The sequence below is a fragment of the Nicotiana tabacum genome, chromosome 8, assembly GCF_000715075.1.
Source record: "Nicotiana tabacum cultivar K326 chromosome 8, ASM71507v2, whole genome shotgun sequence".
NCBI classification, from domain to species: Eukaryota; Viridiplantae; Streptophyta; class Magnoliopsida; order Solanales; family Solanaceae; genus Nicotiana; species Nicotiana tabacum.
Genome location: NC_134087.1, coordinates 160,215,050 through 160,237,345, shown reverse-complemented (window position 1 = coordinate 160,237,345; position 22,296 = coordinate 160,215,050). Strand labels below are relative to the sequence as shown.

General features: G+C 37.5%; 2 protein-coding genes across 4 annotated transcripts; both read right to left on the bottom strand.

The window, feature by feature from the left end:
• Positions 1-2,103: 2,103 nt before the first annotated feature.
• On the bottom strand, positions 2,104-4,902 carry LOC142163374 (uncharacterized). The gene is made up of 4 exons (XM_075220652.1): positions 3,945-4,902; positions 3,775-3,857; positions 3,640-3,708; positions 2,104-2,886 (listed from the first exon to the last, which is right to left on the bottom strand). Exons 1-4 carry the CDS (start codon positions 4,900-4,902, stop codon positions 2,104-2,106), a joined length of 1,893 nt encoding a protein of 630 aa, XP_075076753.1.
• On the bottom strand, positions 4,735-20,229 carry LOC107804497 (uncharacterized). Of its 3 annotated transcripts, XR_012694309.1 has the most exons (12): positions 19,856-20,227; positions 19,724-19,785; positions 13,970-14,106; positions 12,820-12,878; positions 12,545-12,568; positions 11,897-11,979; positions 11,724-11,788; positions 11,501-11,550; positions 7,016-7,117; positions 6,244-6,303; positions 5,749-5,968; positions 4,735-4,865 (listed from the first exon to the last, which is right to left on the bottom strand). XR_012694309.1 is itself a non-coding variant. In XM_075219825.1 (11 exons), the coding sequence occupies exons 1-11, from the start codon at positions 19,856-19,858 to the stop codon at positions 5,852-5,854; spliced, it is 762 nt and encodes a 253-aa protein (XP_075075926.1). In that variant the 5' UTR covers positions 19,859-20,227; the 3' UTR covers positions 5,647-5,851. The 3 variants fall into 3 exon arrangements, 2 of the variants coding, with proteins under 2 accessions (XP_075075926.1, XP_075075927.1); XM_075219825.1 differs by lacking the exon at positions 4,735-4,865 and having other exon boundaries at positions 5,647-5,968; XM_075219826.1 differs by lacking the exons at positions 4,735-4,865; positions 7,016-7,117 and having other exon boundaries at positions 5,647-5,968; positions 19,856-20,229.
• Between the last annotated feature and the right edge of the window lie 2,067 nt (positions 20,230-22,296).

Genomic DNA, 22,296 nt, shown 5'->3' with positions numbered 1-22,296 from the left:
ACGACCAGCTTCCTCCATCGACACCATCACTGACCCTCCGCCATCGTCAACCAACCATCGACGAAAACCACCCCATCTCCTTCCTCCTCAAGAAAACCTAGGAAACAACCCTAGCAAAACCTACTCCACCAGTCCGGCACCTGCTCGTCGTCCACCTGCTCCGACGACGCCAACTCTCTCACGTCCAAGCTCCAGCCATACCCCGACCGGAGTTGCTCCACCATTTTCAGCCTCGCTGCTTTCCGAGCAGTTGGTTCTGCATGCTTTCGCGTCGCACCCCCTCCCCGTCGTCAACAAACACCCAAAGCTAAGCCCGTCAGCATCCCCCTGGCGTCGACCTTACTACTGTCGGCATTGTCGAGCAGCTGTTGGTTGCCTCGATTCGACTTTGGTCCGAGCTTTCTGTTTTTCCGGTGAGTTTGCTTTTGCTCGTCGAGGTGTTTTGTCCGAGGTTTCATCATTATTCTTCGTCGAGTGAGGTCCGGTTCGAGTTCCGTAGGAGGCACTGTTTGTCGTTCTAGAATTGTCGAGGTTCGAAGGTTGGTGTTCTTCTTCCTTTATTTCATTTCATTCGTTTTGCATATTATGGTTCAAAAAAAATGAGAATATTCGATATTTATGAATGTCAACAATGCAATTTTTGTTGTTGCGTTAAAAATGTTTATTCTAAGTTTAGTTATTGCATGCTTAAAGTAAATGTGAGCATATGAACGAGGTTATTCGATTTTTTTTTCATTTTTACTATGGATATTATTACCTGTTAGAATCATTGCTTTTTTTTTTTTTGTTTAACCTCGGATGATTTCATTGGTAGAAAATCGTAGTTGCCTTAAGTTTGCCCTCAAATAATAAAAACGAGATGAGCTTTGCCAAATAAAAATGCATAGATTGCGGAGCCTTCACAAAATATGTGTATTAAATACTTAGATTCTGGGACGGGCCGTTTAGCAAATTCCGCGGCCCTACCAAAAATAATAATGCGCTAGTTGCTTTAGGCGCGCCTTTAATAATGTTATCTCCCTAAACTCGGGTGCACATGTATGTGACCCAAATCCAAATCTCAACGGAGTCGAAATATGTCTCTAGTCACGGGCACATTGATTGTGACGTGGCCCGAGATGCATGTCCATGACGTTGCAAATTCCCTTTAAAAAATAAGAAGGAGATGAGCCTCGCCGAATAAAAACACAAATTGCGGGGCCCTCAGTAAATACTTGTTTAAAATTACTTAGAATTCAGGAGGGTCGTTTAGCGAATTTCACGGCCTCCGCAAAATAATAACGTGATAGTCTCTTTAGGCGCGTGTTTAATAATTTACTTTCTTAAGCTCGGGTGTGCATTTCATGCGACCCAAATCCAAATCTCAAAACATCAAATAAAATGCGTTCCGGATTGTGGGTGCATTTCATGTGACGCAGTTCAAAGACGTGTTTTAAGCGATGTTCACATTCTTGTAAAAACAATAATAATAAAGCGGTAAAAGTCAAAATTGGCACATTGGTTCATAATTGTATTTTAAAATCAGATAAATAAGCCGAATATAACAGTTGAGCGACCGTGCTAGAACCACGGAACTCGGGAATGCCTAACACCTTCTCCCGGGTTAACAGAATTCCTTATCTAGATTTCTGGTACGCAGACTGTAATATAGAGTCATTATTTTCCTCGATTCGGGATTAAAATTGGTGACTTGGGACACCCTGAATCTCCCAAGTGGCGACTCTGAAATAAATAGACAAATCCCGTTTCGATTGTCCTTTAATTGGAATAAACTCCCTTGCGCCCCTTGCGGGTGCGGAAAAAGGAGGTGCGACAAATACCATCATCAGACTTTTTATAAAACACCGTATGATCGCAATTGCTTTTCTTCATCCCATATTCTAGAACAGCCTCACTAAATCTGCCAAACCAAGCACGGGGACTCTGTTTCAGCCCATAAAGAGAATTTCGAAGACGACATACCTTTCCACACTCCCCCTGAGCAACAAACCCAGGTGGTTGCTCCATATATACTTCTTCCTGAAGATCTCCATGTAGAAAAGCATTCTTTATATCAAGCTGATGCAGAGGCCAATCATAAGTAGATGCCATGGAAATGAATAATCAAACAGAAGCTAACTTGGCGACCGGGGAAAAAGTATCCAAATAGTCGACTCCATAGGTCTGTGCATACCCTTTTGCAACAAGGTGTGCCTTAAGGCAAGCTACTGTCCCATCGGAGTTAAACTTAACAGCAAATACCCACTTGCACCCAATAGCCTTTTTGTTAGTGGGCAGATCAGCCAACTCCCAAGTACCATTCTCATCTAAAGCCATCATCTCTTCTATCATTGCATCATGCCAACCTGGGTGGGACAATGCTTCACGAATAGTTTTAGGTATCCTAGCAGAATCTAATGATGCAATAAACGAGCTAGAAGAAGTATACAAATGGTCATAAGACACAAAAGAAGAAATAGGATAAGTACATTGTCGTGTACCTTTGCGAATGGCAATAGGAAGATCCAAACTAGGATCTGAAACACAGGAGGTTGGATCTACCGACGAAGTAGAAGTAGGTAAAGGATCGGGTTCTGAGGTTTGTTGTCGCCTGGTATACACACGAAGAACATGTGGCTGCTCGGATGGTCGATCGAGGGAAACGGGTGACTGAGGAAGAGGTGTTGGAGAACTAACTGGATGTGTGACAGTGTAGACCAAAGTATCATCTTCTTCCTCAGAACTATTATAAACATATGAAGAAAAGAACGGATAATTTTCATGGAATGTGACATCGGCAGACACTAAGTACCTTTTGAGATCTGGAGAATAACACCGATAGCCTTTCTGAAGATGTGAGTACCCTAAGAACACACACTTAAGGGCCTTTGGATCTAATTTAGTTACCTGTGGACGAACATCACGAACAAAACAAGTACAACCAAATATTTTGGGTTCAATAGGAAATAATGGCTTAGAGGAAAAAAGAATGTTGTAAGGAATATTACCATGAAGTATAGAAGATGACATACGATTTATTAAAAAACAAGCTGTAGAGACGGCATCAGCCCAAAAACATTTTGGCACTTTCATTTGAAAGAGGAGTGCTCGGCCTACTTCAAGAAGATGTCTATTTTTTCGTTCCGCAACCCCATTTTGAGAAGGGGTGTCAACACAAGAAGATTGATGTAGAATACCATTTGTAGCCATATAATCTTTAAATAAATCCGAAAAATATTCTTTTGCATTGTCACTCCTTAAATTACGAACGGAAACATTAAAATGAGTTTTTATTTCAGCACAAAAAGCACAAAAAATTGAAAACAACTCCGAACGATTTTTCATTAAATATAACCAAGTAACAGGAGAATGATCATCCACAAAGGTAACAAAATATCTAAAACCAGTTTTAGAGATAATAGGACATGGACCCCAAACATCGGTGTGAACTAACTCAAAAGGTAAGTCGACCCGTTTATTGACTCTAGAAACTTTAGGAAGGCGATGGTGTTTAGCAAACTGACATGACTCACAATCTAAAGAGGAAATACTCTGAAACTGAGGATATAACTTCTTCAAACTAGACAAGGATGGATGACCCAATCGACATTGTACATCAAAGGGAGACAACACAGTTGAACAAGAAATGGATTTCGGCACCTGTGATTCAATAACATAGAGACCCCCAGACTCAGAACCTTTACCAATAATCTGCTTCGTCGTAAGATCCTGAAAAAGACAATAATTGGGAAAAAATGAGACACAACAATTTAGAGTACGAGTAAGTTTACTGACAGATATTAGATTGAAAGAAAAATCAGGCAAATTTAAGACGGAACTAAGGGAAAGAGAAGATGTTGGGTTAACAGTGCCAGATCCTAAAACATATGAGGTAGACCCATCGGCTAAAGTAACTGTGGAACATTGGGTATGTGACTGAAAAGTGGAAAAGAGTTTAGAGTTACCTGTCATATGATCTGTGGCACCAGAATCAATGACACATTTGGATGACGAAGAGAGGAGACACTTAGTGGTTTTACCTGACTCGGGGATAGTATTGATAGGAGGAGATGATGACTGAGATGGTGAAATAGTCTCGGAAGTGGCGATGTTGGCATACTGAGATCTTTTGTTCTTATTCTGAAGCTTCACACAATAACGTATGGTATGACCGAGCTCATGACAATAAAAACATTCAACTTCCCCTTGCTTTAGGTCTCGACTATCGCTACTCCGATTGCGATTACTATGACTCCTATTCTTTTGGACGCAGCTAAGCAGAGCACCACTATCAATCGTGGCTGTCGGACCTGGATGAGACTTTTCCGTACGCAACACTCTTGTAAAGGCCTCTTTCAAGGAAGAGATAACAGTCCCAGATAAAATCTGCGATTTGGCCCCTTCAAATTCGGGAGAAAGACCAGAAAGGAAACTCATGACCGCCAGTTGTTCACGCTGAGCCTGTTGTACCTTCACATCTGGACTAAACGGCAATATAACATTAAGCTCATCATACACCTTCTTAAACTCTGAGAAGTAAGTGGTGAGAGAGCGATCTTGCATGGATGGATGGTAAAATGCCTGGCACACATCATATATGCGAGACAAGTTTCCTTTGCCAGAGTACAAAAAATCTAAATAATCCATTAGATCCTTCACATAATCACAATGAGAAACTAGATCATTTACCTCACTGTGCATCGAATTCTTGATTTGGAGAAACAATTTTGCATCCTCCTTTAACCAGACTGATTTAGTCTCATCCTTGGGTGGATCATCAACCAAGTGGTTCTCTTTGTCGATGCTCCGCAAATAGAGACGAATCGTCTTACTCCAATCCATGTAATTGGAACCCATGAACTTATTCTCCGTAATTTTGGACATAACTGGAATGACATCAACGGTAGGTTTCGTTTCAGTCATCTTGCACCCGAATAATAGCAGAATCAAATAGTCAAGAACAGTGCAGTGAAATTTGAACAGTGCAGTGAACAGTGATATTTGAACAGTACGGTGAACAGTGAATAGTAATATTTGAACAGTGATCTTGGAAAATGAAAGTTGTCAGGAAAAAATGGCCGGAAATAGTGAAATAGAATCAAAGCAGCGAAAAACTGTTTTGAACAAAAATAATTCGAACGGGAAAAAAAAATTCCCAACAACAAACTGATGAAAAAACTTCAATGCTCTGATACCATGTTAGAAACCAAAGAAGTTCTATATTTCATATCTAGAAGAGAAGATTACAAAGCCTATTTATAATACTAATTCACCTAATCTATTAGTTGTCATACACCTAATTACATCTACTATACAACTCATATACATGTGCTAGCTATGATGTAGTACATGTGTATACATGTGCTACACAACTTGTATTACACCTACTATACAACCCATATACATGTGCTAGCTATGATGTAGTACATGTGTATACATGTGCTAGACAACTTGTATGTCAACACCTTTGGAAGTCGAACAAGACACACAACTGCAATTTCCCATTCCCTTCCAATAATTCAAACATTCTCTTGCGCTGGAGAAATGCCAGAAAGATGAAGCTGAACGCTCAAGTGTTTTTCCATTGTTAGATCAAGTACTAGGAGTTAGTATCAGTTTCCCTAATTTTTTGCTCTTAGGGAGTTTTTCCAAAGAATGACTCATTAATTAATCAAGTAAATCCAAACAAGAAATGATAACTTTGAATCGACAGTGAGGACTAGTACAGTAACACGCAAGACTCATCTACAATTCCAAGTGGTCCTTTACCTCACTTATTTTGTACAAGGAGTTGTTCTTGGAAGCAAAAAGTAAAAAAGTGTTTTCCACATCATTGAAAGTGACAGCACTCCATCGGTACTCCAGGATTCAATCATTCATCCGACTTTTTCGCACAATGACCCTTTTCAATCAAGTATTCAACAAATTCATCAAGAAGACATGGCCAAGCTCCTTCAGCATCATAGTTTGATAATGTAGAGTCCACAGTCTGCGTACGACATCATACATACCAATATAATGTTCTGTTCTTTTTTCCTTTAAAAATAACTTGAAATAATACATACTGAGGTGCAAAACATTCCGGCAACTTTTTTCTCTTTTTTGTAAGTACAAAAACCTTTAGGCATCTTTTGACATGATTTAGATAATAGACTAATAGCAGAAAGTCAGACGGAATTGGATGGAGTACGGGGAGAAGGTGGAGAATATATAGAGAGGGTGTGTTTGAAAGCTAATACGCTAAAGTGATGAGTTGGAACTTACCTTTGCAAATTCCAGTAGCTGTAGCCAAACATCACGTGAGATAACCTTCATATTCCGGTCCTGAATCAGTTGGCAACAAAAGCATACCACAAGAAGAAAGGACATGGGTGAGTTATAGCATCCTCAATAAGCGCAAAAAACACTTGTAACAGCACATTAGTTGTCATGCGGAAATAAGAACCACTTGAAAATCATGTGCACATTAAAATAGACACAAATCAAAAGGGCTGGAGCATTATCAAGCATGAGATTACATCAAGTAAACAGAACCAATGAGCATCCAGCAAAATACGGCATGATGTCATCTTCATTAAGCAAAAAAACTGAATTGTCAAACCTAGCAAATGTATAGCCTTTTTGGCCAAGCTGCAAAAATCAACTTATTTTGAGAGTGCTTTTTTTCAAAAGTGCTTTTCTCAAAAGTACTTTTGGTGTGAAGCAGTTTGTGCTTGGATAATTAATTTGAAAAGCACTTCTAAGCAGCAATTAATATTTGGCTAAGCTTTTAAAAACTGTTTCTAAGTGTATTTTTCTCAAAAGTGCTTTTGCAAAGAAACTACTTTTTTATGCTTCTGCTTCTCCTCAAAAGCATTTTTTTTTCTTCCAAAAGCTTAACCAAACACTTCAACTTTGAAAGAAAAGCACTTTTTGAAAAAAAAAAAAAAAGTGCTTCTAGAGTCGAAGAAGCTTGGCCAAACAGGCTAGTAGTCAGCTGCCTGTAAATAGAGAACAACTTAAAAAATGGATATCTGAGGATTTTCCTCTCAATTACCTCGAGAAACTGACACCAATGCTCAACCAATGGCCACTGCATTTCTGCAAAGAATAACTGCCACAACCCAATTGCCGTTTCCAAGGCCAAAGATTTCTGACCCTGAAAATTATGTGGATATCGTTATCCCTAGTGCAGTAGAGGAAGCTCAGAGAGAGTATATACCCTTGTATAATGTCAAATATACGGAAATCTCCATTTAAATGTTTACTAAGAGATCTATAAATAAACAATCATTACCTAATATAACGAAGTAAGATAGACATACAACAACAACAACAACAACAACAACGACCCAGTATAATCCCACAAGTGGGGTCTGGGGAGGGTAATATGTACGCAGACCTTACCCCTACCCCGAAGGGTAGAGAGGCTGTTTCCAGGAGACCCTCGGCTCAAAAAAGCAACAGGAGCCGATATATTAGTGTCATAAAAATGCATAATAAAATAACAGCAATATAAGAGATATGAAATACAAAATACGAAATACGTAATAGATGGCTGGTATAGTAAAACTAGCAGGTAAAGCCCTGCATCAATAGCCGACCAATGACATTCTTAGTCTAACTCCTAACTGACTAGTCTCACTCTATTGTGTTGTAGAAATATTCACAATTTTCCCCTAACCTACAACTTTAATGCTCGACCTCCATAATTCCCTGTCAAGGGCCATGTCCTCCGTAATCCTAAGTCGCGCCATGTCCTGTCTGATCACCTCTCCCCAATACTTCTTAGGTCGCCCTCTACCTCTCCGCGTGCCCACTACAGCCAGTCGCTCACACCTCCTCACCGGTGCATCATTGCTCCTCCTCTGAATGTGCCCGAACCATCTGAGTCTTACTTCCCGCATCTTGTCCTCCATGGGGGCCACGCCCACCTTCTCTCGAATATCTTCATTCCTAATCTTATCCATCCTTGTATGCCCGCACATCCACCTCAACATCCTCATCTCTGCTACTTTCATCTTTTGGATGTGTGAGTTCTTTACCGGCCAACATTCAGTTCCATATAACATGGCAGGCCTAACCACTACTCTATAAAACTTACCTTTTAGTAACGGTGGCACTTTCTTGTCACACAAGACTCCCGACGCTAACCTCCAGTTCATCCACCTCACCCCTATGCGGTGTGTGGCATCCTCGTCAATCTCCCCGATCCCCTGAATAACCGATCCAAGGTACTTGAAACTACCCCTATTGGGAATGACTTGAGAGTCAAGCCTCACTTCAACTCCCGCTTCCGTCGGCTCAACTCCAAATTTGCACTCGAGGTATTCCGTCTTCGTCCTGCTCAACTTGAAACCTTTAGACTCAAGAGCATGTCTCCAAATCTCTAGCCTCTCGTTGACGCCGCCTCGTGTCTCGTCAATTAGAATAATGTCATCAGCAAATAGCATGCACCATGGCACCTCCCCTTGAATATGATGAGTCAGTGCATCCATCACCAGGGCAAATAGGAATGGGCTGAGCGCAGACCCTTGGTGCAACCCCGTAATAACTGGAAAGTGTTCAGAGTCGCCTCCTACTGTCCTAACCCGAGTCTTAGCTCCAGCATACATGTCTTTAATCACCCTAATATAGTCAACCGGGACCCCTTTATCCTCTAAGCAGCTCCATAAGACCTCCCTAGGAACCCTATCGTACGCTTTCTCCAGATCAATAAACACCATGTGGAGATCCTTCTTCCTATCCTTGTACTGTTCCACCATCCTCCTAATAAGGTGGATAGCTTCTGTGGTAGATCGCCCCGGCATGAACCCGAACTGGTTGTCTGAAATAGACACTGTCCTTCGCACTCTCATTTCTACCACTCTCTCCCAAACTTTCATGGTATGACTTAGTAATTTGATGCCCCTATAGTTGTTACAGCTCTGGACATCACCTTTGTTTTTATACAACGGGACCATTGTACTCCACCTCCACTCTTCAGGCATCCTATTAGTCTTGAATATAACACTAAACAATGCAGTAAGTCATTCCAAGCCTGCTCTACCCACACACCTCCACAGTTCAACCGGAATTTCGTCTGGCCCGGTAGCTCTGCCCCTTCTCATCTTACGCATTGCCTCCATGACTTCGTCGATCTCAATGTCCCTACAATTACTTAATTCATGGTGGCTGTCGGCATTCCTCAATTCCCCAAGTAAAATATCCTGATCCCCTTCTTCACTTAGAAGTTTATGAAAGTAGGTCTGCCACCTCCTCTTAATCTGGTCATCTCCCATCAAAACTTTGCCGTCATCATCTTTTATGCACCTCACTTGGTCCAGATCCCGAGTTGTCCGCTCTCTCGCCTTAGCGAGTCGGAATAACTTCTTCTCCCCACCTTTGTTCCTTAGTTCCTCATACAGATGAGCAAAAGCTGTCGTCTTAGCCTCCGTCACTGCCATCTTCGCCTCCTTCCTAGCTACCTTATACCTTTGACTGTTCTCTCTCTTCTCCTCCTCGTCAGTGCTCCCTACTAACCGCAGGTAAGCCGCCTTCTTTGCTTCCACTTTACCTTGGACAACTGCATTCCACCACCAATCTCCTTTGTGGCCACCATTGTGGCCCGTAGATATCCCTAACACCTCTCTCGCCGCCTTTCTTATACAGTCCGCCGTCGTCGACCACATTGTGTTTGCGTCCCCACTGCTTCTCCAAGCTCCCATTGCCGATAACCTTCCTTCCAACTCCTTAGCTTTATCCTTAGTTAAGGCGCCCCACCTAATCATGGGGCATCCTTGTACTGACCTCTGCTTCCTCCGTATCCTAATACAAATGTCCATCACCAAAAGCCTATGCTGCGTCGACAAGGTCTCACCTGGGATAACCTTGCAGTCCTCGCACAACCTCCTGTCGCATCTCCTGAGGAGGAGATAGACATATACAGCTGAAACTACAGGCATGGCATTTGTCACCCTAAAATGTTGTTTAGTAAGCAAAAGGGTAAAAACGTATCTCTATCCGAACCATACTCTTGGGCTCTTCCTGGTTATGAAAAGTAACAAACTGCGAAATGTAAGTAAAACATGCAAAACTAGTACAAGCCAACAAAGCGGAAAAAAACATAAAGATCTGCTGCCCAGTGGTGTTCACTGTATACTGTAGAATTCTATTCGCTATGGTAAGACAGGAGATTTTTTTTATGGTTCAAAAGTTATTTATTGATATCACATGAAGAAAGTAGTAGCACTAATATACAGGAATCAGATAATATATACAACAATCATCCCATAAATCAAGCCAAACCATGGATGCAAAGTAGCATACTCCTGTAACACAAAAATGTAATAAATGAAATAGAAAGGAAATTTTAACTTTGAATAGCGGATTTTCAATTCCTTAAAAAGGTTCTACTACTCTATTCTCTCAAAACTGCTTAAAAATGACCAAGGCTTTGATTCAAGATTTTTCCCTTCAGTTTCGGAAGTGTAGGTACCTGCTTTCAAGTGTTTAGCACTTATACTATTTTGTTTAACATTGGTGGTGTTTGCAACTTGTGTGCACCTCGACTAATATACCGGGCAGCTTATCCGGCCCACAAGCACAAGTTGCCAAGGTAATCATGTCCAATGAAAGTTGGAATGCATGGGCTCACACCAAGTTTTATAACTGAAATTCAAACATGGGATCTCCTGGACTTCAACAATAGTGTGTGTGTGTGTTGGGGGGGGGCAAGTGTTTTAGGTGTTCTAACTGGGATCTCCAGATTGTTACTCCACTCAGCCACTATACCATTCCCTGTGTACAGGACTTATCGTATTTTATCAGCTTTCATTTTGATAGGTACCATTCATACAATTTCTTGGTTTCCTCGCTTTAAGATTAAACCCAAAATCAAATTTATGCCTTGGTGTGTCTTGTTCCACTGTGTAGTGACACGATGCGAACTGCTGCAAACAAAGTTTTCGAGGTACTGTACACACAACATAAACCTTGTCAGTGTCTTCTATTTGAAGTAGAGGTGCTTATAACTAATGGCGTGTTGTAATTTATTAAATTTTTCCTTTTCCATTCAAATCTATTGAATAACTTCAACAATTTACTGCAACATCCCAATTAAAGGTGATTCGTTTGGCTTTAGATTGTCTTCTGCTAATGAGCCTGCATAAAAAACCCAGTATTAAGTGCTTGTACCCCAAGATTCTTGGTATAAGCTAAGTAGCTTCCTATGTACGAACTATTCGGTTAGACTAAATAGTAAACACGGAATAACTTTGAAATGCATCACGGCTTATCTGGTAATGGGGGAAAAAGGAGAATCCTTTTCGGAATCGGCAGCAATAAACTGAGTTATTGCATCTTAGAGACATACTAGTATCTGACAAGTCAAATGAATACATGAAAGACAAGGAGAGCCAAGCAAATGAAGAAGCTTCTGAATGTAAAATAAATAGCAGTCATTTAGAATTAATTAATTGAAAAAAAAGAAAATGCAAACTCAAGACAGCCTTAGAACTTTGAGAGAAAAAGGGTACTGAAGGATCAGTAATAAAGTACAAACCTTTTCTTTTGCCCAATCAAAAGCAAAGTTGTAAATTTCACGGAAAGTATCTGGAAAAAGGTTTTAAAAAAGATCAAAAGGTAAGGAATTCTTTCATCTAGTCAGATAAAATTACCAGTTAAAGAAAGATTTGATATCCATACTGAAATTTCAAATAAGAAATTATTGAATAAATGATGTAATTTCTTTGACCAGCAATGGAGAATTCCATGTCATGACATACCTTCATCTTTCAGCTCAGATCTCAAAAATGGGATTTTTTTCTTGAACTTCTCCAATGAATCTATTCTGCCATTCAGGATACAGCTTCATTATACATTAAACATCTAAAATTTGTACTTGCCACAATAAAAGAAATTCAACTATAGAGGGGCAAAGGCCTTAATCTAGGCTTACTCAAGAGACTGTACTCCACCAACGAACTCCTGCTTGGAGAATTCACATATGGTTTCAGCTTGAAAGTGCCATGAAAGCACCAACTGTAATTGAAGGCAATTGTAAGTGAATTTAAAATATTATCTTTCAAGTGAAAACTTATTCTTTTACTCAAAATCAATAAAAGAGGAGCAAGCTGCAGGAGAATCAACCCGATTAGTATGGCTTAAATTTTACTGTGACATGTGTCATTTTGATTGTATGAGTTAAATAGTCCTTTTTCATTAATTAATTTTTTCAATACAATACAATCAATAAAATCTTTTTTGCATCGCCCCGCTCCTCCCCCCACCTTCAAAACTAGTACTCACTCCGTTTTAATTTTTATGAACCTATTTGACTGGGCACAGAGCTTAAGAAAAAAGAGAAGAGTTATGGAACTTGTGGCTTAAAAACAATCCATAGATATTTGTGTGGCTATAAATCATCTCATTAAGGGTAAAAGAAATTATTTAAAGTTAATCGTTTCCAAATTTAAAAAGGGTTCATTCTTTTTGAAACTGACTAAAAAGGAAAGAGGTTCATTCTATTTGAAACGGATAGAGTATTTGAAAGAGGTGGAGAGACAGAAATAGAGAAGTAGAGGAAAGTGATAATAATTTCACATACCATAACTATATCCTGAGGTTCAACCTGACAAGAAAACAAAAGGTTTTACATCAATCAGGCATGATCACCAAGAAATTATCAGGAAGGTAGGAAGAAGACAACGGAATATACCATATACAACAGCATGTGATACTACAGAAGTTTAAATTAAGATTAGAAGGACAAACTATACAACTCAATCTACTGTAGACAACACCTAAAAGCACTTCTCTTGAATTCTAATCATGGAACATAGTAATTCTTGACTCGTTAGATCAGCCAATTGGGTAAAGCACCTGAAGGTCATTGCAGAGGTTGCTAATACCATCAGCCATAATCATGTCAGCCTTCGGGTCTGCGAAATGGAAAAGAGTAATATTTGTTTACATACACACATATAGAGATTGCCATATAAAAGAGATCCAATAAGATAATGCAATTTTGCTCACAAAGTATACGTTATACAATAGAACAATCTCAATAAAGATGCCTTTAAATGCAAAGAATGACGAAAGCTACTTTAGCTTTTAATAAAAGGGCATTCCTTCACAATTGTTTACCATAGCATCATGCAAATCAGGTTCTCCGTCTACCATATGTGTTTCCAATTGTTTGTTAAAGAGAATAGGCTTATTAGTAGATCAGTATTTATGATGGCAAAAGTCTCATCCATTGATTTAGGAAGAGAGTACAAATTACACACCCTATCCCTTGTTCCCATAGCCAACTCCATTCCCATTCCTAGAGGAAAGGGGTTTACAAGAGAAGGGGGTCACTTAAGAGACATGAGAGATCAGAGGAGTTGGTAGTTGTTGGGATGGGTTGCATGGGCAAGGTTACAAAAACGAAGGAACATCTGACGGAGAGTTCAATGTTTCAATGATTTCTAAAGGGGCAAATTTGTACAAGGGAAAAAGGATATAGGTTCAGTTGGCACCTCATGGTAGGAACAATTTCTTTCAAAGAGTACTAACGGCAGGATCACTCTACATGATAACCCGGCGAAATAGATAATGATTATCCTACTACAATGTTAAAATGTAATCCAGTTTATAGTTTAGTGACCAATTTCAGTAAAAGTTCACAATGCTCTATAGTTAAACTTGGATTAGTTATCTGTAAGAAAAAGGATCATAATTAGCGACTTCTTCCAGGATCAAGACATCAGAATGATTGTCACCAACCTGTAAGGTTTACTGGATACCAGTAGTTATTTTGACTGCCCCAATGTTCCAGCTAGTAATGGTTATTGGCCCAGATAACCAAAATAAATTATTAAAAGTAAAAGAGAAAATTCAACAAGTTTGTGCAGATGCTTTTGTTTATTGATAAAGCATATGTACATTATTCTATAAGAAAAACAATATCAAAGCAAGGAGTAAACATGTAAACTGTCAAAATAATAAGTAATATTCAGTTTGCAAAATTATAGGAGACAGTCTTTACCTTTGTATTTATTGAAAAGCAGCTCCCATCGATTTTTCTCCTGAACTACCTTAGCATTTCCCTCGTTGTAGAATGCTTCCAATGCTCCTTCAAGATGCCAATCATGGGTCTTCATAGTCTGAATAGCAACTTTCTCACTGTATACAAACATAAAGATTAAGGGGGGTACGCTATACAAATAGGGCCTCTCAAGTTAATCCACAGTATTTTTTGGTAAAAATTTAAAATGTTCATGTAAACATTAATGTTCTTTTAGAGGATAATGTGACAAAATAAATGAAAAATGAATTTGCTTAAGATCCCGAATTGGGATAAAATGCAACCATTTGGCATTCAAATATCACAGAAATTGCTAATGTTTTGCTCTCAAATCATTGAGTCTTTTCATAATGAAACAAACAAGTGTGTATACATATATACACACGCATACATAAAGATAGGGGAACGGAAAACGAGAAAAGGATTACAAGGTGGGGAATCGAACCCCAGCTAATAAGGTGGAAGTTTAGGTAGCCAACCAGTTTAGCTACCATGATTCACCATATGACATAATAAATGTCATGGTTCCACCGTACTAAAAAATCAGCAAATAACAACCTAAACTTATGTTTAATAACCAAGAATTATGAATGACTGTGATACTTCAACATGTCACAGAAATAATAGTATACAAGAAAATACCTGGAAAATAGATGCTCCTTTCGACTTACCCTCTTTAAGATGCGCTAAAAGTTGCTAAAATTCAATATCCGACTCTATATTGAAGACCATAAAATTATAATTAATGCTTATAATTTTAGAGAGGCAAGTAGCATTGTTTTAATATTACTTTTACCCTAATATATTTTTATGACAAATTTATGCGGTAAATGAACTTCCTAAGAACCGAAATGGTAGCATCAAATTTGCATAGAATATCAAATGATTATATTATTGATTATCTTATTCCGATGATTTAGAGTCTTAAATTTCTGTTCCTAGTCGTTAAGATGTTGTTGTAACTTTCTCCTCCTATTTAGGGTCTGTTTGGATAGTTCTTAACCATTAAGTTGTTGTAAAGATTGTCTAAATTCTATATTCTCAGCACACAATCAATAAAAAAAACTCTTTTCATTCTATCGCAGTCATATATTTCATATGGTATCAAGAGAAAATTAACTCTCATGTGTCCAACTTTTTTTTTCCCTGATAGTCGTCTGACCCTTCCTATTAAATGGCCGCAAACGTCTCTGTCCTCAATTTCGATACCAAAACCGATATAGTTGTTGTTCAATCTAATTTTGTAATCCAGTTACCCAACAAATTAGCCGGCAGCCACATCTTTTCCCTCCGGAAAGCTCAAGGTGTTATGCTTATGCGTGGTCACAACCTCTTAGGCCATCTCAATGGTTCTCACCCTGCCCCTACTCGTCAGTGTCACAGTGTTATCAAAGGCGAGAAGCGCAAATAAGCTCTAAGGCGCGTTGGGGCTTTAAGCGCAAAGCGCAAATAAAGCGTGAGCTTTAATGAAAAGGGTGAAAATGGAGAAAAAGTAAAAATATGTATATCTAGTCCAAGACTAATAATTATATGCATGAATAACAAATATATGGAAAAAAATTTACGATAAAGTGTAATATCAATTGTTCAGTGTTGCCTTTTCATGATTACACTCATTAGCAAGGAAAAGTATGCCTTAGAGCCTTGATGCGACACTGAAGCGCCCGCAAAGCGAGGCGAAGCGCTCAACATGTTTTGAGCCTCGCTTTCGGGCTTAAGCGCGCCTTTGACAACACTACAGTGTCTCAAAACAATTGAGATGTCGAAAATGCTAAATACGTTGCATGGTATCGCCAAAAAAAAGCTAATACAAAATGCTATCTTGACCTCAGTTAATCCAACACTTGCTGGTACTATCACCATTGCAGTCAGCTAAGGCTACTGGGATGCTCTACATACTGCATACGCAACCAAATCTCAAGCAAGAATCTTTAGTTTGCGTGATCATTTGGCTCGTCTTCCCAAAGAGACCCTTCCCGTTGTATTTATCTCCACCAAGCCCAAAAGAAATTGCAGCAGGTGATGGTAACACCATTCAATATCTGATACTGGTAACACTAACATAAGTACAACGCATCCTCACTTTAAGTTTCTCAATACCTTACACTCTCTTGCTCCTTAACAATAACCTCAATTATGTTCCCAATTTTGTTGAGATAACTACACTACTATTGAATTTTTCTCTTTTTATTATTTTGTGAAGGATTTGAGTATGAGGGAGCCTCTACTTTGCGAGCAGAATAGAGATAGTTGTATGAGTGGCCATTAGACAATCATACCATTCACCTTAATGCAATGTCGTCGTTCCTCTACACTTGTGCCATTTGGCGTTTAAGCTATCCTAATCGCTATATTTTAAATAAGAATTGCCACAAATTTTCTGTTCCTCACTCATTCACCTAAGCCATGAACCGAAGTCCACATTCATCGCCACCTCTTTCTATTGCGCCAACCATTCTTCTCACCCACCCACCGATAATCCTTCCCAGCCCAACCTTGCTTCAACTCTATATATTACCACTTCAATTTATCCAATAATCATACACTTCAAAACTGTTATATAGTTTATGTATATATGCTTAGTACCACATTGGAATAGTAGTAGTATGTATTTGTAGAGTGTAGATATAAATAGGCTCCTAGTATTGTAGTAAATCGATATCAATAACATCTTTCTCTCGTGCCTGTATTTCACAGTGATATCAGAGCTTTACTGAGAAAATTATCATTATGCATCATTCCAGCAACTTCCGGGAAGAAAGGCCTTGTCGCCATGCAATTTTCTGACGACTTAAGAGGTTGTCCGCCTTTCCATCGGTGTTGTGCAAAAACCAACACTACCACAAAACTCCTCAGGCTCAGGCGACCAACCGCAGTCAATCCCACCGGAAAACTCCCTCCCACGCGCCGGACAAAGGAGGAATTTCCAGCGAGATCTGTTGCACGTGTCGGCGGCTCCGCGCGTAATCTAATCCACTATAGATGCAATTGGTTCAGTCCAAAAAACACTTGCCCATATCACAAGCCTCCGCATCTGAGCATAGATTCTGTGGGAAGCTCGAGAGTTTGATCTATACATGGCTAGGTTTAACTTATTCCAGTGGCAAGAGGCTATCGGGAATCAGAAACCAAGCAAGAGTTTCTGTCCTTTCAAGACCCACCAGCCGATCATAATTGCTTTTACTCTGGATGGGAACTCGATCTAAAATCAGTTCCATTCATCTTTATAACCTTTCCCTACTTGCAATTCCCCAGTTACTTAGATTTATCTTTGTAGCACTACACTGGTAGGAGTATTGTAACATCCCAGTATATGTCCATCAAACATTAACCCTGGAACCTATGGAATTTTAATGCCCTTTCATCCACCACAAATTGGTGCCATTATTATCTATATGACAAATGATTGTTGCAGCTTCATTTAAAGGCTAGAGGATGCTACCTGAGCAAAGCTATAACTCCTATACTGCCGAGTTGGATTCCTTTGACTGATAAATTCTTTTCTCCGTAAATAATGGTATCTTGTTAGCAGTGCATGTTTATCCCATATGGTGGTTAATTTCCAGAATGATGATCATTTATCATCTTCTTCCCTTAGTAGTTTGTACCACAGCAAGGTGATTGAATATGTCCACTATATTGCATCTGCTGTTTTGCTGTGGTTAATCCTGATTCTACTAAAAAGCTTCTTCTTCCCTCAATAATGTTGTACCAAAAGCAGAGGAATTATATCGTGTAGCTTGATTAGTTCAACCGAACTTTCTCTGGCTACAAAATAAGTTTTTCTCTCCATCATTTTTAAAAATTTATGGTGTTAAGTATATCAGATTACACTTTACATTGCCATATTACTCGGTTACTGTGTAAATAAAAACTATCCACTATCTTCACTGAGAAAGAGGTCATCAGTAGGTGGATGAGAGTTAAGAAAGGAGCCATGGAATCCATATTCTTTTATGCAACTCCTCATTACTAACCAAAACTTTTTTCAGTTACTCTCCTGCTGCACAAATATCTCATCACAATATATGGTATAGAGACATTAAAGAAACATACAAAGTTAATTAACTTATTAAACTTCATACTATATCAAATTGTGTCCCATAAATGAGGCACAGGGAGTATAAAGCATCTACAAACACTAAAACTTATACAGTCAAGTAACACATTTCTCCCAAACAATCTCACTCCACAATCAATTGTGATAACTCTAATAAACAAAATGACTCTCATTATGTAACTAAATTATGAAATTAATGGCTACACATCAAGAAATTGGGTTAGCGTTCGCCCAAGGAAGTAGCAAGAAAGTCTCACGCGATATTTCCTGAAGTCCAAAAGCAATATGTTCAGTTAACTCATTACATTGTCTACTAGTATACAAGAATTCTTTATGAGCATAGCCCCCTCGCAGGAAGATGAAAAAAAAAACGCCTCGGGCATAGCCAAAAAGTTACAAAAACATGCTTACATGAGCAAATTTAACCAAAAAGTAACAAAACATGCTTATATGAGCTTATTTAACTTTCAGTCCACTAGAAATTGAAAGCGACCACCCAAACACACAAAAACTAAATGGAAACCTACCCCTAGACCTTACAACTTCAAATATCTACACCAATGTGATAATGTTTGCAGAAAATGAGAAACAAAGCATATCTAATTGTATTTAACTTTCAGAAACTAATAACTCAGAACTTGATATAAGGATTTGGTAATCTAAGATATCAACAATTGGAAATGTTTTCAGTTCCTTAATTTTGTTGCGAGAAATCATTCATTGGCAAAACAATTATTAGGTTATGCTATTTTGGGATTTGCTTTAACCGAAGCTATTGCCTTGTTTTCCTTAATAATGGCCTTCTTAATCCTCCTTGTCTTTTTGAAAAAATAAAATAAAAGAGTAGAAGCGGGCTAGTCCCTGAAAATGCCCAATTCCCAGAACTCTAATGACTTCTTTTGGGGGCATAACACGAAACACAATTACCATTTTTTTGTTTTGATGAGGTCTTATTCAACATAAGGTACTCCTTTTTGTGCTTAAAGGAGTTTATCTAAGATTTACTTCCCCGTTTCAATTTACGTGTGGTAGTTTGACGGGGTACGAAGTTTAAGAAAGAAATATTTTTGAAATTGTGATTTTAAACATGTTTTAAGATTTCTATGGGTATAAAAATATGGTATTATGGGTAAAAATAATTAATTTTCAAATATGAAAAGATGTCATTCTTTTTTGGAACAAACTAATAAGGAAATAATATCACGTAAAATGGAACGAAGAGAGCGTCTATGAGAAATTTAGAAGTTCATGATTTTAGGGTTCGTTTGGCCATAAAAAAATTCATTTTTTCGAACTTTTTTTACTCTTTTTGGAAATAAGTGTTTGGCCATGAAATTTTTAAATTTAAGTTGAATTTCGAAATTTTTCGAAAATTTGAAAAACTCCAAAAAGCTATTTTTTAAAATTTTCACTTCCATAAATTAAAAAATAGCTCCAAATTGTATTCATGTCCAAACACATCTCTAATTTTCAAATATCATTTTCACTAGAAAAAAAATCACTTTTTTCCTGAATTTCACAATTCTTATGTCCAGAAGCCCACTTAGCATCTTGGTATCCTCAAATTTTATACACAAAGAGAAGCATACAAAAGACCGTGCAACTGACAATGTAAAATGAGAACAAATGTAAACCCACATGACTAAGGTACCTACCTTGCCCCAGTTACGGCCATGAATTGCTGAACTTTCTCCTTGCGCGCAAACCCCAGCTTGTTCTGCCAAGCAAATGACAAAATTAGCAGACTACAATTAGCTGGAACACATAATAAAAAAACAATTACGCACCATTTTTACGAACTGATGGAAGAAACCCAAAATTGGGGATGAAAACGATTTGGATACTCCTACTTCTAGAAGATGATTTTCGATTCCTAAAATTTATAAAAAGTTTTTGTTAGTTGGGGGGCTCCCAATGCTTATAACTTGTCGAGAAATTGGAGTAAGCCATGAATTGTGGCGAGCGCATGCGCATGGTGCTGTTGTATAAAAAGGCGAAAGACTAGTTCCCACTTCGCATGCACTGCCTACTTCCCGCTTGTTTTGCCTTTTTGTTTCCTTTCTCCTCGTCCATTTCCTTTTTATTTCTTAATTTTTTTGGTTGGGGGTTTGGGGGAGGATGTGGCAGTTCAGGCATTCAACCTTTGTATCCTACCTCTGTTTGTAATAACTTGGCAAAACTTGGTAATACTATGCTACTATTAATATAATAATTATCCTATTATCCAAAAAAGATTATAAAAGTGATATCAATAATTAAGTACCATTCACATAACACAATAGAGAACTAAAAAGAGGGTTCAATAAATGATAAATCCATAATTTGCTATAGGAAAATGAACGACCATACATTTTGATACATCATATGCGAGTTTTTCGTTCATAATTTGACTAAAGCATATTTTCTGCTTTATCCCAATGTATCATTTCATTCCTTCAAAACCACTTTGACCATTTTCCTGTTAAATTAAAGGATGATAAATTTATATTCTGTTAGGTATCTTAAATTTTTTTGTATTTAAAAATATATTCGAAAAGTCAATGGTGAAAAATATCAATGATATGTTAAGAGTGTGCGCCTATGTGTATATAATCGGCGTGCTAAATGAGAGGAAGTGAAAGAATGTTGCGTGCTTCATGGTTGGCTGTAAAATGGCTGCTATTTGTATTTTCACGCTTACCATTGAAGTGGATGATTTCGCCATCACCAAGAAAGAGAAGAATGTAATACACTCTTCGATCCTATTTACTTGGCACATGTTTATCAAAAATATTTGTTCAAAATAATTGTTGTTTTAAAAACCTAAAAAAGAATTCACTATCAAATAACAACTCGTTTGACTCTTGAAATTTGAACTGTATTATTTTTTCGGGGACAGAGTGAATACTTTATAATCCTTGTATTAGTAATTTTCACATTATATTTCTAAAATTATTAATCCATACATTATAATCCCTATATATCTATGCTTTATCAATCCCTGCATAACCTGTTTTCAAACCAACCAAACCTTGAGTTTATACTATGTATTATAGGGGTGGCAAATGAGCGATTTGGGTCAAATTTGGGCGGGTCATAGTGGGTTGGGCCAAGTTTGTTTAAACTATGGGTCATGACCCAACCCGTCCAACTTGACCCAACTATCCCCTCTTTTATATGCTTTCAGCTAAGCTGATCACCATTACAAAATTAATTATGTATTGTTTGACGCAAAACTACAATGAATATGGAAACACATAGCAACAAGCTCAGTGTATATCGTAACTAGTAGGTGAATTCTAAAATGTAAGACAATTTTTTTGTATCTCATACAATTTATACTACTATTATATTGATCATGTACTATTTTATTCTTAATAATTACTAGTATTAGTATCCGTGCGATGCACGGACACAAATAACAAATTATAATTTGATTTATTGGAATTACCTTAAAATTTAAAATTTCCAGATAATATGTTTCTTTTTATTAATATTTTTATTTTATATCTGTAACAATGCAACTCCTTGATTTAGTACTTGTATTTTATTTTGTGGTCAATATTAAATAAATACTAAACATATCATGTTTGTGATATGTCTTGTTTGAGCATATTACTTGACAAAATTCTTACTACCTTTTTATGTTTCACCACAAATTCGAATAAGTTTTATCCTTCTATATTTTCACCCAAATCAACTCTCTCTTTAATCTTGCTTATAGTTATTACATTATCTATTACTTTATAATGTCATATTCATGTGATCTTTTATTAGCTTACCAATTGACTTGATATCTTGCTTATTACCCTTTTGATAAACATATATAAATACCAAAAAAAATTATTCCTAAAATTTAATTTATTTTTGTACTTTTATCCTCTTACTTGGAATTCTTTTTTCATTTAAATCTTTCAATAATATATTTGAGTATTATTTAATTATTTAATATACTTATACTTAATTAATTCCAAGTATAAATATTCTCACACTATCTCTATTTTAATCTAAATCTCAAGTTCAAATCGTCTTTTCCTTCTATTTCTAATATTAAATATTTTTAAATTTTTGATTATTGCTATTAAGTTACCTAATATATAGTATATTATTTTCTTATGTGACTTTCATTAACATGCCTCTTTATTTAATATCATAATCTATTTATATCCTTTAATATTATTATATAAATTGATGTATGATTTTTTAATCTTGAAATAAATATTTATTTTATTTAAAATTAATACTCAAA

What these genes read in the sequence shown, in the direction of transcription:
- LOC142163374 (XM_075220652.1), bottom strand. Translation starts at nt 4,902, where the DNA reads ATGACTGAAACGAAACCTACCGTTGATGTCATTCCAGTTATGTCCAAA. An exon ending in TGCCACAGATCATATGACAG is followed by an intron (nt 3,858 to 3,944) that starts GTAACTCTAAAC and finishes CATATGTTTTAG; the next exon opens with GATCTGGCACTGTTAACCCA. An exon ending in TTTCTTTCAATCTAATATCT is followed by an intron (nt 3,709 to 3,774) that starts GTCAGTAAACTT and finishes TGTCTTTTTCAG; the next exon opens with GATCTTACGACGAAGCAGAT.
- LOC107804497 (XM_075219825.1), bottom strand. An exon ending in ATGGCCGTAACTGGGGCAAG is followed by an intron (nt 14,107 to 19,723) that starts GTAGGTACCTTA and finishes GTTTGTATACAG; the next exon opens with TGAGAAAGTTGCTATTCAGA. An exon ending in GCTTTTCAATAAATACAAAG is followed by an intron (nt 12,879 to 13,969) that starts GTAAAGACTGTC and finishes TCCATTTCGCAG; the next exon opens with ACCCGAAGGCTGACATGATT.